The sequence below is a fragment of the Sinocyclocheilus anshuiensis genome, unplaced genomic scaffold (genome assembly GCF_001515605.1).
Source record: "Sinocyclocheilus anshuiensis isolate Anshui unplaced genomic scaffold, SAMN03320099.WGS_v1.1 scaffold1550, whole genome shotgun sequence".
NCBI lineage: Eukaryota > Metazoa > Chordata > Actinopteri > Cypriniformes > Cyprinidae > Sinocyclocheilus > Sinocyclocheilus anshuiensis.
The window spans coordinates 51,790-68,000 of NW_015546121.1; the positions used below are offsets into that span (position 1 = coordinate 51,790).

General features: G+C 39.0%; 1 protein-coding gene across 1 annotated transcript in view; it reads left to right on the plus strand.

Moving 5' to 3' along the window:
- Positions 1-276: 276 nt before the first annotated feature.
- The window catches only part of LOC107700959 (interferon alpha/beta receptor 1a-like), an 18,268-nt gene continuing 2,333 nt past the window's right edge, over positions 277-16,211 (plus strand). Inside the window, exons 1-6 of the mRNA XM_016502838.1 lie at positions 277-430; positions 2,583-2,712; positions 4,937-5,127; positions 8,402-8,565; positions 9,474-9,621; positions 10,576-10,730. Coding sequence (XP_016358324.1) covers positions 367-430; positions 2,583-2,712; positions 4,937-5,127; positions 8,402-8,565; positions 9,474-9,621; positions 10,576-10,730 — 852 coding nt within the window. The 5' untranslated portion in view covers positions 277-366. The remainder of the gene's footprint in view (positions 431-2,582; positions 2,713-4,936; positions 5,128-8,401; positions 8,566-9,473; positions 9,622-10,575; positions 10,731-16,211) is intronic.

The following is a 16,211-nucleotide window of genomic DNA, read 5'->3' on the forward strand; positions in this document are numbered from 1 at the left end:
TTTTTAACTTGTGTATTCACTTGGTGCCATGATGGATATTGAAATGTTGTTATTTTATTTTTCATTTATAGATGATTACTTAATAGTAATACAATATTTGCGAACACAACTGTGTATGTCAGACCATAAATCCCCCAAAACTATGCATGGGGGCTTGCTTTGGTGCTGCGAGAGTGTATCTGAGCTCGCGCGTCCGGTTTTGTGAGAGAGGAAAGGAAATCCGCGTGCGAGCGGAGAGATTCGCGCCTGCGCATTGTATCTATGTGCGTTCGCGCTACAATAATGTGCTCTCGACATTAGTCATTAAAATATCGCCATAAAGCTGTGCCTCCTGTGTTGTGGACAGAGCAGCAGCGCAATGCGGAGATGAAGGCGCTTCGCTGCTTCTGCTTCTGCTTCTGTTCTCTGCTTCTGCTGAAAGTGTCCGCGGGTGAGTTCATCATGATCCGTCTGAGCTCCTCTGACACCGCCATGTGTGCCTCTGTACTGACAGCCTCGCACGCTTCTGTTTACATTGGAACTACTTTTAATCGTTGTTTGGGGTTTCATCTGTCACAGAAAGCTTTTACTCTTTCAGTAGGTTTAAAGTGCCCCTATTATGGATTTTTGAAAATGAGCTTTCATGCAGTGTGTATAACACAGCTCTAAGTGAGTGAAAACATCCTGCAAAGTTTTAAACCGTGTATAACTTTATTTTCTCTCAAAAGAAAGAGTCGACTCTGAATCATTGAAACTAACGTTAATCATTTTGAAAACGAATCCCAAGCCTTTTCATGTTGAAGTCAACATGAAACATTAGCACATCTTCGGCCCACTTGTTGGTCTTTTCGTGTTGGGCTGAATGAAAATGCTAATTAATTCTTTGCCACTAGGTGCCGCTTTTGGAGCGGTAAAAATATCTGTTTCCCCGGTAACACTGAACACAAAGCAGCACTGCTTTATCAGGTGTTACAGGCGTGATGACATTAAAATGAGACCAATCGGACCAATCACTGCAGATTAGCGTCACGCAAAGGAGGGGTTTGGATAAATGAATCGTGGAGCGAATTCGTTTGGGAGTCGTTGAGCAAGTAAGGTAAAAATAAATGCATATTATAAGACAAGGAAAATGTTTTTTTGACCTTGCATGCATGTCAACCCATTGTTGGGGACTCCCAAAACCAAAATATGAACCTTTCATTAACCATAATAGGGGCATTTTAACTTCGCGACTATAAAACAAGTAGCCTATGTTCTATATCCACCTTTATCCTAACGTGTCTGAGATGCTTTGGTTGCTATGATCCATGACAGTAACGTATTAGTAGTATCTCATTTTAAAGAATATTACTGAATATAAAAATGAAGTAACCAGCCAAATTAACTTCTATTGTCATTCGGTCGTTGTACAAGTAGGATGGTTGGTTGGTGTAGTATAATAAGTGACAGTTGTACAGTTACAAAAAAAAAAAAGACAATGCAAACAAACTTGTGAAATATTATTATGGTAGTGCATCAAAATCCAGTGTCATCAGTTTGACAAAAAGAACAGAATGTTTTACACACCATTTACACGTGGCAGGGAGCTGGTGTACATTTCTTTCTTACCAACCAACATTTTGAAGATACGAACATTTTCATGAATTCGAAAATTTACGTCAGAACGGCTTTATAAACTATTTACACAAATATTCCTTCTGCTCGTGTTTCATGAATGAGGCCCAATATTTTTCAAAATGACATAAATCACTGAAATATTATCACTCAGTGTTATTGTTAATGAACATGTTGCATAATACCGACACATATTCTTACAATAATATTGAACACATCTGTAATATTGCTGTGAAAATAACCAAGCTTAGACCATCAGAGGAACTGAAAGAGTTTCTCAGCTGTGCTCAAGACTTCTCTTGGTCCTCCCTAAAGCAGCATCACTTCTGAGACTCGAACCCTTCCCATTACAAAGTTTAAACCCTGAGCAGTCTGGATCTTTACAGCCTCCGTCTAAGGAACAAGATGTTTCTATATGAACATGTGTCTTCAGATGTGCTCTAGAGATGGGTGTTTGTTTCAGGGAGCTGTCCGGTCTTCCTGAGCTGAGATGCTGAGCTAAAACCAGAATGTGTTGTGGCACGACACACAGACAGCTACTGTGGTTAAACACAGTCAACATAAAAATAAAAATGATCCTGCAAGCTTTAATCACTTCATGTAGACTGGCATATTACAGAGATTAAAACACTGCAGTTATGCATTTAAGGAATCTGTGTGACAAATTTAAGAATCTGTAACTGTAAATGTGCTTTTGTTACATTTACGAATGCACTCCGTTGCTCTTGTTTTAAACTTCTCTGTCTTTTCTTGAATGCATGCAGTATTTCACACTAAATGACATCCATGAGATCATAAGTGAAAGTGTAATCAGGTTTAGGACTGTGTGATTACATCAGTGAAGCTGTCAGCCCTGCACATTGTCTGACCACTGCTGGTTATGAAGACGAGTCTGGAGAGCTGTGGAGCAGAATACAGTTACAATGCTCAAACCTGCAGAAACAGAAACTTTGTGTGTGTGTGTGTGTGTGTGTGTGTGTGTCTGGCAGGATTCGGAGATCTGAGGCGTCCTGAGAACGTCAGCGTCGACTCGCTCAACACCCGTTATGTGTTGCGGTGGGACTGGCCTCATGAGACCGCCGCCAACCAGACTGTCACCTTCACTGCGCAGTATCTAGAGTAAGAGCCTTCATACGTGATTGCTTCATGCACGTGACACGTGTGTCCATGCTTATTTGGGTTTGTGACTGAATCAGCTATTCAAAGTGAAGAAACAGGTCATAAGACATCACAAACACTGTAATAGATAGTTTGAGGAGATTTAGGCCAAGGATATGATCACGTTCTAATGTGTGACACATTATAGTTAAAACAGTCCATCTAACTGTGTAGATGCTTCTTAAGGTCAGGTTTATTTTTCATCTCAAAATACTAAGGAAAATATCTGCTAAATTATATTTAGCATAAAGAAAATTAGGCCTACACATTTTTGGAATGTCAACAGTCTTTTCCTCCAAATTTCTGATTATAGCATTTTGTCCAGATGTTTTGTTTTTATTCTCACTGTTACTGTAATGCAGAAATGAGTGAAGGAAAATCGGCATAAATGAAAGACAGTACAACGAATACTACCAAGAGCATTATTGTTATAGTAATCTATATAATTTTTGCATTACAGCTGTAAGAAATGAGGGAGAAATGTGTTTAAATGTGTTTAGGCTTTATTAAGCCTTTAAACCCAAGGTGTCCGCACAAAAAAAAAAAACATAATCAAATTACTAAGCACTCCCTGAATGGAATAACATGAAATAGGTATAATTTTAAAGCTTAGAATCTCAGCTTTTTAATTCATTATTTTGATCAACTCTTAACGAGCGCTGAGCAGTCCTCCTAAACCGGAGTGTACCCCGGGTGGGATGCCCCGTCCCCCTCCGCGAAAACATTACTACTAATATATCTAATATATCAAAAACATAATCCAGCTCAGATAGTCATGTGTCGTATTGAAAGGACTCAAGTAGAATAAAACAAGCATAATTGTTTGGGGCTTTAACTAAACTTGAGCGAATTTTTGTGCAAGTCACCCCCAGATCCATATGAAAATAATATACTGATGTCACCATATTGTTTGTAACTTCATAAAACATGCTCAGATCGTGGAAAAATACCATTATTAAGATTCTCTCGATTAAAAAGAGCCCAAACTCAGTATAATCCGTCACTTATATCTGAAGATATTATTCATAAATTTATAACACACATAAAACTGCACAGGCGGCATATGTAGCTTAGCAAATATCTAAGGTAGCTGTCATGTGGCGATTTCGCTCATAACTTCCTAAAACATGCATATATCATAAAAATGGCATGTCATTATTAGCAGAAAATTCTCCCAATTAAAAAGAGCCCAGGTATACCATAATCCGTCGATTAGATTGAAAGATATTCCTCATAGAGCTATAACACATAAAAAAGAATTAGGACATGTAGCTTAGCAAAAAAATCTGAGGTTGCAGTCCTGAGGCATTTTAGCTCGTAACTTCATGACACATGCATAGATCATGACAAATCACATTATTTGCAGAAAATTATCTTGATTAAAAAGAGCTCAAATATACCATAATCCGTCAATTAGATCGAAAGATATTCCTCATAGAGCTGTAACACATCAAACCAGACAGGCGCAACAAAGAAAAACAACTCTATGCTTCACGTTACATTTTTATTTGTAACTTCATGATATATGCATAGATCGTGGAAAATTGCATGGTATTATTTTCAGAAAATTCTCCCGATTATATATTCTCCCGTCATAATCTGTCGATGAGATCCAGAGATATTGCTCATAGCTATAACACATAAAACCCAACGGGCACACTTGAGGCGCAGCAGAAGAAACAACTGTACATTTCACTTTGCGCTTTTGTTCGTAACTTCATGAAACATGCATAGATCATGGAAAATGGCATGACATGACACTTTTCAAAAAATTCTCCCGATTAAAATGAGCCCACTCTTACTAAATCTGTCATTTAGATGTAAAGATATTCCTCCGTTATAACACGTAAAACCCCAAAGGCGCATGTTATAACTTTCTCATAGTTTTTATGCTTGTCATTTCATGAAACATGCTCCGATCGTGGAAAATGGTACATCATTATTTATAGCAAATTCTCGTGATTGAAATTAGTCCAGAATCAAAACAATCCATTGCATCTTTTGTGTGTAAATAATACCTAAACCCATGAATTGAATAAATCAGTTGGATACTGTAACTTTTGGATACTTTGTTATATTTACTGTGTTCGATGAAGGAGACAGCACTGGGGCTCCAGGAACAGGCTCGGGAAGCACTGCTTTACTGACAGATCAAGTGCACTCACGTCGTCCTTTCCTCCAACAGGGAGTTTCGGTCCCGGAAGGCCAGTAATGAGAAGTACTGGACATCGGTGTGTGTCAATGTTTTGGAGCATCGCTGTGATTTCACTGGAGCTGAACTGCATTACAATGACTTATATCTGCTGCGTGTGTGGGCCAACACGTCTCAGCAGTCCTCCGGCTGGGTCCAGATCAGATTCTGTCCTGATAAACACGGTGATCCAGCTGTCTGTCAGTAGTCTTGTCAGTCTGCCAGTCTGTCTGTCTGTCAGTAGTCTGTCTGTCTTTCTGTCTGTCTGTCTGTCTATCTGTCAGTAGTCTGTCTGTCTGTCAGTGGTCTGTCTCTGTCTGTCTGTCTGTCTGTCTGTCAGTAGTCTGTCAGTCTGTCTGTCTGTCAGTAGTCTGTCAGTCTGTCCATCTGTCTGTCAGTAGTCTGTCTGTCAGTCTATCTGTCTGTGTCAGTCTCTCTGTCTGTCAGTATGTCTGTCTGTCTGTCAGTAGTCTGTCTGTCTGTTAGTTGTATGTCTGTCTGTCTGTTAGTTGTATGTCTGTCTGTGTTAGTTTTCTGTCTGTCTGTCTGTTAGTTTTCTGTCTGTCTGTCAGTAGTCTGTCTGTCAGTCTCTGTCAGTAGTCTTGTCTGTCTGTCTGTCTGTTAGTTTTCTGTCTGTCTGTCAGTAGTCTGTCTGTCAGTCTCTGTCAGTAGTCTTGTCTGTCTGTCTGTCTGTTAGTTTTCTGTCTGTCTGTCAGTAGTCTGTCTGTCAGTCTCTGTCAGTAGTCTTGTCTGTCTGTCTGTCTGTTAGTTTTCTGTCTGTCTGTCAGTAGTCTGTCTGTCAGTCTCTGTCAGTAGTCTTGTCTGTCTGTCTGTCTGTTAGTTTTCTGTCTGTCTGTCAGTAGTCTGTCAGTCAGTCTCTCGGTCAGTAGTCTGTCTGTCAGTCTCTCTGTTAGTAGTCTGTCTGTCAGTCTCTGTCAGTAGTCTGTCTGTCTTGTCTGTTAGTTTTCTGTCTGTCTGTCAGTAGTCTGTCTGTCTATCAGTCTCTTTGTCTGTAGTCTGTCTGTCAGTCTCTCTGTTAGTAGTCTGTCTGTCTGTCAGTAGTCTGTCTGTGTCAGTAGTCTGTCTGTCAGTTTTTTGTCTGTCAGTAGTCTGTCTGTTAGGGTTAGTTTTCTGTCTGTCTCTCTCAGTAGTCTGTCAGTAGACTCTGTCATTTGTCTGTCTGTCAGTAGTCTGTCTGTCTGTCAGTAGTCTGTCTGTCAGTCAGTAGTCTGTCTGTCTTTCTGTCTGTATCTGTCTGTCAGTAGTCTGTCTTTCTGTCTGTCTATCTGTCAGTAGTCTGTCTGTCTGTCAGTAGTAGGGCTGTCACGATTATGAAATTTGGCTGACGATTAATTGTCTAATTGTCACGTTTATTGCGATGAATTGTCTGTTTTAGGGCTTTGGCGATTATGATGATTATGCCGATTATCACGATGAATTGTCTGTTTTTACGGCTTTCATTATATAATTGTGATTAATTGAAAGGAATCATTAAATAATTATGATGTTATCTTTTAATCTTTTTGAGTTATTATTTTGTAGTGTAAGATTACATAAGATTATTCCAAATTCTAAGAATTCGCCAATACCGATCCAACACCAGCGCTATTTTTTTGTACACCACTACAGAATATCACTACGGTGTTTGTGGAACTAATGGTCACTCTTTTTTAAACCCTTTGTTAAACGCAATCCACTAAATACTCTCATAAGTGCTGCAATTTCTGTTGCATATGAGAAACGGCAAACGAAACTGAAAGCATATTGAAACACCACTTAGAGAGTATACTCGCCGCGTCAGCACGAGCGCGAAGGTGCGTGCAGCAAAAATGACGCGCATATTGAGGAAACGATGGCTGGTTTTCAAGCAAAAGTGAAGTAAAAGACCGCTTCTTAAACCAAAGAAGGTGAACATGCTGGTATTCTTGTGGGGGAAAAAAAACATGCAAGCACTGTCACCGTTAGTTTTACTTTTATTTTTGTTTTAATTTTTGAAAAACCTATCTTTGCTGTTTACCTCACATTACGCTATGGAGCCTCTCTTTTATTTATTTATTTATTTGATTCCACAGTGTTTGATAAACGTTCTGTAAATTATTAGTCAGTATATAATACAGCATGTGGTGTGTGCCATGCCTCATCTTATTCTTTTTTGTTAATAAACGTTTTGTAAGCTAGTGTATCATTGTATCTTACTGATTTATTGTTGTTGTGCTTTTTAATTAAACTATAAACAATGATAAAAGTTAATCAGCATGCATTGAATAATCCCATGTTTAGCGCAAAAAAACAAAAAACAAATATTGCGACCAAATCATGTGCTCGTGCGACCAGCTGAGAAAGTTAGTTGCAAAAGAGCTACCAGTGGGAAGAATGAGTCTGGAGCACTGTATAGGCTATACAGTGCATGAAAAGCAAACTGGTACTTTTCTGTTTCTTTTGGTGTATGACTCCCCCTTGTGTCGTATAAAAAGCACAATAATCGCGGTTGTCTGAAACAACCGTGGTTAGATCAAATAATCGCGATTAGACGGTTATTTAATTATCGCGACAGGCCTAGTCAGTAGTCTGTCTGTCAGTGGTCTGTCTCTGTCTGTCTGTCAGTATTCTGTCTGTCAGTCTGTCTGTCAGTCTCTCTGTCTGTCTCTCTGTCAGTAGTCTGTCTGTCAGTCTATCTGTCTGTGTCAGTCTGTCTGTCTGTCAGTATGTCTGTCTGTCAGTCCATCTGTCTGTCTGTTAGTTGTCTGTCTGTCTGTTAGTTTTCTGTCTGTCTGTCAGTCTCTCTGTCAGTAGTCTGTCTGCTAGTTTTCTGTCTGTTTGTCAGTAGTCTGTCTGTCAGTCTCTCTGTTAGTAGTCTGTCTGTCTGTCAGTAGTCTGTCTATCAGTCTCTGTCAGTAGTCTGTCTGTCAGTCTGTCTTGTCTCTTAGTTTTCTGTCTGTCTGTCAGTAGTCTACCTGTCAGTCTCTCTGTCAGTAGTCTGTCTGTCAGTTTCTCTGTTAGTAGTCTGTCTGTCTGTCAGTAGTCTGTCTATCTGTTAGTTTTCTGTCTGTCTGTCAGTAGTCTGTCTGTTAGGGTTAGGTTAGGGTTAGTTTTCTGTCTGTCAGTAGTCTGTCTGTCTGTCAGTAGGCCCTCTGTCAGTTGTCTGTCTGTCAGTAGTCTGGCTGTCTGTCAGTCTCTCTGTCAGTAGTCTCTCTGTCTGTCAGTCTCTCTGTCAGTAGTCTGTCTGTCTGTCTGTCAGTCAGTCAGTCAGTCAGTCAGTCAGTCAGTCAGTCAGTCAGTCAGTCAGTCTGTCTGTCTGTCTGTCTGTCTGTCTGTCTGTCTGTCAGTCTGTCTGTCAGTATTCTGTCTGTCAGTCTGTTAGTTTTCTGTCTGTGTGTCAGTTGTCTGTCTGTCTGTCTGTTCCTGGCACTGGCGTTTGATTCTGCTATGCTGACCCCAGCTCTTTTCTTCTGCTCTCAGCTGCTTTAGGTCCTCCCTCCAGCTTGAAGCTGAGCTCGATTAAAGGAGATCTAGAGATCATCATCACCGACCCTCTGAGCAGCACTAACCAGTCCATGAAAACTTTGCTGAACGACAGGTTGAGCTACCTCATCCAGTACTGGAGGCGCTCTGAAGAGCCTCAGGTATCTGTGCACACTCACACCAAAAGCTCTCATATGGGTTTCAGCAGCAGCTGCATGTGGATACTGTCTGAATGTGGCGTCTGCTGAGGACAAGCTGTGAACACAAAGCACTTCAAGTCATCTTCAGTTTCAATCTCAGAAATGCTGCTAAGTAGCTTGACCACATCCTGTAGAAAGATGGTGGTTTCTGATCTCAAACCAGATTCGTTCCTCTCAAAATGTTTATAGTTAAAACTATTGTCACACACACTGGGCTCCAATAGTCTGTGAACATGTGGGAACTATTCATTTTTTTTTAGTTTTAAATAAACTTTTGGGACTTTGAATAATGTAAAGCAAAGAAGAAATAGTTTCTTAATATTACATTTAACTACTTAAATTGTAGTTGTATTTTTGTTTACTCATAATAATAGGTATAATGATAATCATTATTATTTAGATATTCACCCATTTCAGTAAGTGTGTATAAAGTAAATGAAGTGTCGGGCTTCTCACAGCACACTGAGAGGTGAACTCTCACACTAGTCTGCAGGTTTGTGTTTCACCGGTGCTGTGTGAAGGGTGATTGTAGCATAGCAGCATAAATAGACACTGATACTGCTCATCAAATGATGCTTAATCATCAGAGAGTTTGAGTGTTTCCCCATCACACGGGTGAATGGTTTCAAAACAAAGTATGTTCACATCAGTTAAAGTGTATGCTGATCAACATTCTTAATCTAGGCTGAAATATTAAGTGCATTGAAAGTATAGCCTAGTTCATTTGTTATTTCAGAATACCTGATGCGTTCAGTCGTGTTAACGGACCTTCTTATTTTACGGCCATGACTGGTGTGTTTTCAATGCAGCATTACTGTATAGATGGCACTGCTGAGTGACATCATTTCCTGCTCTGACTGTCCCTGCAGAAGGCTAAAGTCCTGGAGACGAAGAACAATCTGGTGATGCTGACTGAGCTGGACAGACAGACGTGGTACTGCGTGAGAGTTCAGAGCTGTGATGGCTCCCATAACAAGAGCAGCGTCTTCAGCGACACACACTGCACACGCACTGAAGGTCAGCAGCTCCGTCACACACACACACAAGTCAATCATGCCAGATTGAAGAAAAATGTGTAACGCAGCCACAGAAAGAAAAAACAGTGACGCAACTTAACCTCAAATATCTGGCACTGTACCTAGTAAAGGCTACCGTTTTGGGCAAATGATTCATTTAATAAATGTATAACTCATACCTGTGAGTTCTTTTTTAAATAATTTACATGGATATTCATCCACATTTGTTACCCTGGACCACAAAACCAGTCATAAGGGTCAGTTTTTCGAAATTGAGATTTATACATCATCTGAAAGCTGAATAAATAAGCTTTCCATTGATGTATGGTTTATTAGGAGGACAATATTTGGCTGAGATACAGCTATTTGAAAATCTGGAATCTGAAATATTGAGAAAATCATCTTTAAAGTTGTCCAAATTAAGTTTTTAGCAATGCATATTACTAATCAAAAATTAAGTTTTGATATATGTATATTTATATATATCTTTACTTAATATCCTAATGATTTTTGGCATAAAAGAAAAATCAATAATTTCCAGGGTCACATTTATGAGCATTTATAGCCTACATGTATGGATGATGTTACATAAGGCAGAGTTGCTCATGATGACAAGTGAATCTTCTATCTGACCCTCCATAGACAGCAACACAACTGAAATGTTCACAGGTCCAGAAACTTAGCAAAGACATCTGTAAAATAGTCCATGTGACATCAGGGGTTCAACCGTACATTTCTGAACCTGGGAACATTTCAGTTGTGTTGCTGTCTATGGAGGGTCAGAGAGCTCTTGGATTGAATCAAAAATATCTTAATTTCTTACGGGTTTGGAACGACATGAGAATGAGTAATTAATGACAGAATTTTCATTTTTGCGTCAACTAACCCTTTAACCCAGACGAATGAGTGTGTGGCTTACAGTGACATTACGACTGAACGCTGTGTGTGATTTCAGGTCAGATGCCATACTGGCAGATATTCCTGTACTTCCTGATTTCTCTGCTGCTGTGCTTCCTGCTGGTGCTGCTGAACTTCTGCTTTTACAAGATGTTCACGCTCCTCAAGAACACCTTCTGCCCAGCCATTCAACTCCCGGATCACATTCAGGAGGTACAGAATATTTATACTCTGTTACCTGCTCCAAAAGGATATATATCATAAGGTTTTAAATACATTTGATGCATCTCAGGTCAATTTATACATTTTAGTAGTTATGCGTAGATGAACTGTTTATCAAATACATTTATCAGCTGTCTTCAGGAATAAAGACAGAAGATGGTGTAGAGAGCTGTTCTGAATGAATCATATATTTTACTTGTACAGTAAGATGTATGGTCTCCTGACTCATTATTGCTGCATATAGTAGGATTAGGGTTAGTTTCCTCTATCTTAAGTTATTTCTCATCTAGCTCTTTGTCTCAGCTGGTTCTCTTTATTTTTTGCTTTAATTGGGTGCTCCTGGCCCTTCTAGTCATATATCAAAAGATTACACTCACTATAAAATGCAGTTAAGTGCATTTTTATCAAACACATTTATTTATATAGCACACATTGGCTTTGCATACCAGGAACTAACACATTCATATAATTTAGCAGGGATGCACGATATTATCGGACCGAAATAGGAATCGGACGATAATAGCGTAAAATGTAAATATCGGAATTGGCCCGATATGAAAAATTATGCGTCTTGTGTCTTGCCGATAAGAGGATTAACTCGCATGTGCTCGGGGTGTCCTAGCGATTAGATCACATCAGCAGTGTGGTCATTCTTGAAGCAAACTTTTGCCTTGATTAGATTCAGATAGTTTTGGATCGCTGCATTTAATTTGAGAATACATTTACAAGATGATGCGTTCGGTGTGTGATACAGTCACTAGCAGCAGCGGCAGCCTCCTCCGGGTCCTAATACACCCATCCAGTAAAGCGTTGTATTTACATAGGGGGGGGGGCTGTTGGCCTACTTGTAACAAAATATAAGTAAAATACACAAATATCACTAAGAATCTTGTTTCTGAATAAATAAAGCGTTATGTCATAAAATCATGAGTATGTTTTAATGCAAAGGTCAGAAGCTATAGCTTACATGATTACAAAAAATCACAAACATGACACTTGTAAATTAAATCATTTTATATATACAGATTTATTCATTAATGTGTAATATGTTTTTTTTTTTTTTAAATGAATCATGAGCTCTAAAAGATTCACAATTTTTACAACTCTTGCCTTAGACCATCTACAAATGTTAAATCTAAAAATAATATTTTAAGGTTACCACTGCATCTTTCTGAAAAAAAAAAAAATTAGCAGCGATTGATATATAGCTGATTTATAATTATTTTCAAAGCTTTCAATGTACTGTCATTATAAAATAACTTAATTATTATTTAATTCTAATAAATTAAAAATAATTATATTTAAAATTTCCGCACAGGACAGACTTGGTGTTGTTTCCAAACAAAAAGAAATATCACGGTATCGGCTATCGACCAAAATGAGTTGAAAAATATCGGCAAAAATCCAATATTGTGCATCCGTACAATCTAGGATTATAAAATCAAGTATAAAATAAATACAAAATTATACAAAATTAAGTGGAGTTAAATGCAAGTGAAAAATGTGAGTCTTTAAATGAGATTTAAATGCATCAAGAGAGGCACAAGATCTAATGTGAAGAGTTAAGCTGTTCCATAAGCGAGGAGCTGCAACAGAGGAGGCCTTTTGATTTTAACCGAGATTTGGGAACATTTAACTGAAACCTTTGTACAGATCTTAATGGCCTAGACCAGTGAATCTCAACCTTTTGGCATACCGGACCCCAGTGCAATTCAGAACCATCCTCAAGGACCCCCAGAACAAAATTGACTCATCTATGTATCATTTGTATCTTTGTGAGGACCAAATGCAGTCAAGTATAATTCAAGTTAGTTGACTTGTCCAGTATTTGGCCATATCATCAGCTATATTGGATTTTTCTTTCATGGGAACAGGAGTCATGTCAAAATATACAACATTTATACAAAAATTCATACTTTATATGGACCCCCTGGCCTTACGTCAAGGTCCACGGACCCCTGGTTGAGAAACACTGGCCTAGAGGACATGTGTAACTGAAGAAGTTGGGTGCCAACCCATTTAAACCCTTAAAAAATAAATAACTTCTTATATTTGATTCTGAATTTGACTGGAAGCCAGTGGAGTGATGTTAATACAGGTGATATATTTGCATATTTCTTCGTCTCAGTCAAAAGCCTAGCATCAACATTTTGAACCAACTGCAGGCGTGAAAGTGAGGCATGAGAAACACTGTATTACAATGAGTAACAATAGTCCAGTCTGGATGGAATAAAAACATGCATAACAACTTCCAAATTATTAAAAGACATTTCTGAATTGAAGGAAGCTACTTCTAACCACATGGTTTATATACTTATCAAACTCAGCATCAAAAATAACACCAAGACTCTTTGCTTGATTGTGTACCTTGGATTTAAAGAGGCCCAGTGGTTCTTAATCCTGGATGCCTCTCTCTGCACATTGTGTGTCTCCCTGATGTAACACATCTGATTCAGATCATTGGCTCATTATTCAGGTGAAGAAAACTGGCTGCCATCCACTCCATAATATCATTAAAACCAGTGGCGTACCGTGGGGTTTCAGTCAGGGCCTTCAGTAAGCAACTGTAAACTACATACACGCATCTTACACATCTCTGTTACAGCTAATGAAGCCATATGCATATAATGCGCATATTAAGCCACACACAGGCTCTCAACAACAATGACAGCTGATCAACAATTTCAACAATAGGCTAGATTAGGGTGGGTTGAATGCAGAGTAAATTTCCCTACATGGATCAGTAAAAGTAATCCACCAATACACGGGTCACTATGCACATTCACGTCACTCTAAAATGACGACGCACCCACAGCAGCACTATCAACGCACCTCGTACACCTCCATAACAATGTGCATGATACAATACTCGTCAAATAATAAAGCACTCACCTGTCACTTGTGAATAAAGTCCATGCGTCTGTCATTCCATGTCCCTTTACTCGTATTAAAAAGTAAACACGGCCAACAAAATAACTTGTTGTGCTCGGTGCTAGCTGTTAGCCACTCATAGCACTCATAGTTGCAATCTTTGAAATGGCGCACAAAACCTTTGTTAGCGAATTCAGTTTGGGTGTAGGTCTTCCTTTCTCAGTTATTTATCTTTTGTCTGCAAAAGAGCACCTTGAAAAAGGCGTTTTTAGTAGATCGGCAACTAGATCTGGTGTAGAGGCGCCGGTGACTGCGGCTGTCTGTTTCTTTTCGTTGAATTTCACTTTCATACCTTGGAAATTCCCGACTATCGCTGGGGGTAGCACTGGGCATGTCGCTAGACATCTTTCAACAAAAGGGTAGTACTCTCTGTAGTGCTGGCCGCAGACTTTTTTTATGTAGGATATTCCAGTTCAACCTCAACAAAACTAATCATAGGCAATTTTGTGGACATTACACACATGAAAATGACACATAAATAATCAATAAAAGCATTTTTTAAACAATTTTATTTTTTATAGGGCCAGCAGAGAAGGCCCTGCTGACCCTGACGGCCCACCACTGATCAAAACAACTAAAGAGTCCCCCACCTTTAAAGGGAGGAAAAGCTGAGTGTCATCAGCATAGAGATGGTAATATACATTGCTTCTGACAAATATCAGCCAGAGGAAGTATATAGATGTTAAATGATACTGGACCCAAAATAGATCCTTGAGGGACCCCACATTTCGTTATAACAAAGAAGATGAACATTTCCTAATTTTATAGAAAAAGTTCTCCCAGGAATATATGTAAATAAGACTGTGCAGGAATCCAAGGAAATGCTCTTAAGTCCTATTCAGACGGGACTAGTTTTACAGGGTGTCGTTAGAGAAATTTGTGTTTCACAGATACTTTGCGATTTTAATCCCATCCGAATCTGCCAAATCTGTGTTTTTCCCACACAACATCTGTAATAATTCCAGAGCAAATTACCTACGGTTTTTCAGCAAACTCAGTGATCCTCTTGAGAAAACTAATCCCGTCCGAATGTGAATGTCTGTGATTGCGAAAATATTTTTTTCACAACGCATTTCTCTTACTACTGCACAGATTTTTGTCTCCCGGCAAAGAAATTATAAAATAATAATTAAATCAAGAGCCAGATCATGTAAACTTTTAAGTAATATCAGCGTCAGGTAAGATTACTCACCTTCATTTCTGCACTCAATTACATAAAGGTACATACGTAATGTTAATTAAAACATTATGTAAATTAAACATGGTTTTACTACAAATAAATAAAAAAATAAAATAGTTAAACTAAAGTAACCACACATTAAGAATGGTTTTGCTATACTAGCCATATAGCTTCACCATGGTATTTGTATTAAAACTGTGGTCATACTATGGTAATCAATCCAAATGACTATACGCAATGCATGCATACATTGTCCGAATTGGTACATGAAAATCACAGATGTCGGATGACAAGAATCAAAACTCATACATAGTTTAGAAAACTAGTCCCGTCCGAATAGGGCTTTAAACATACCAAATAAATATTGTGTGCTGTAGTGTCAAATGCTGCTGTCAGATCAATTAAAACCAAAATTACACACTTTCCTGAATCGGTGGCCAGGAACAGGTCATTAGACACTTGGAGAAAGGCTGATTCTGTACGGAGTTGGGCGCTGTGTAGGCTTCATATAGAGCCAACCCCTCCACCTCTACCCGATGGTGGTTAAAGAGTTTTCAGATAAATAGTCCAGATCGCCAGCATTGAGCCAAGTCTCTGTCATGAACAAAAAGTCCAGCTCCCAAGAGGAGATAGAATTTTTTGATAAAAAGGTCTTATTTGAGATGGACCTAGCATTTAAGCGTTTATCAAATTGTTAACTGTAGATAAAGATGAGGAGGTGGTAATAAACAGTCTTTGATGTGGAACAAACTCCAGTGCTTGAAGATGATAAACATTTGCTCCACCTCCACGAAACCTCCTGCTCCCTGTTCTGCAATGAGACGTCGTCTCCGGATGCTCCAGAAAAACACAGTGTAGAGAAGAAAACCTTACACAAAGAATACCGTAGACCGAATGATACGCCCTGGCTAATGCCATCCACAGCTGATTATTCTGATAAAATCTGACAAAGACTGCAGCTGATTCTTTGAGTCTCACAAGAGCACTGCCTCTCTTCCCCCGATTCCTGTGCCATGTTAGCCGGTAGATGAGCCAAGAATGCAGATTCCAACCGCACACATTCACGGCAACGAGGTTCTGAATACTAAGCAAGTACTCTTTCTACAGATAGACAAAAGAGTAATAAAAGGACAAACACAAACACCAGGTGACGACTTGCCGATAGACACACTGGTGCCATCTTGCACATTTTTTTTTTTTTACTAGGGCTGCCTACTAATAGTCGACCAAATGTTAGTTAAGAAGAGGGTTAGTCGACCAAAACAGTATTAGTAATAGTATTAGTTCAGCATTCAACACAATTCACACATATAGTTTGTCTCATCTCTGTTGCTAATGAGACCCACTACAGTCGTGTCATC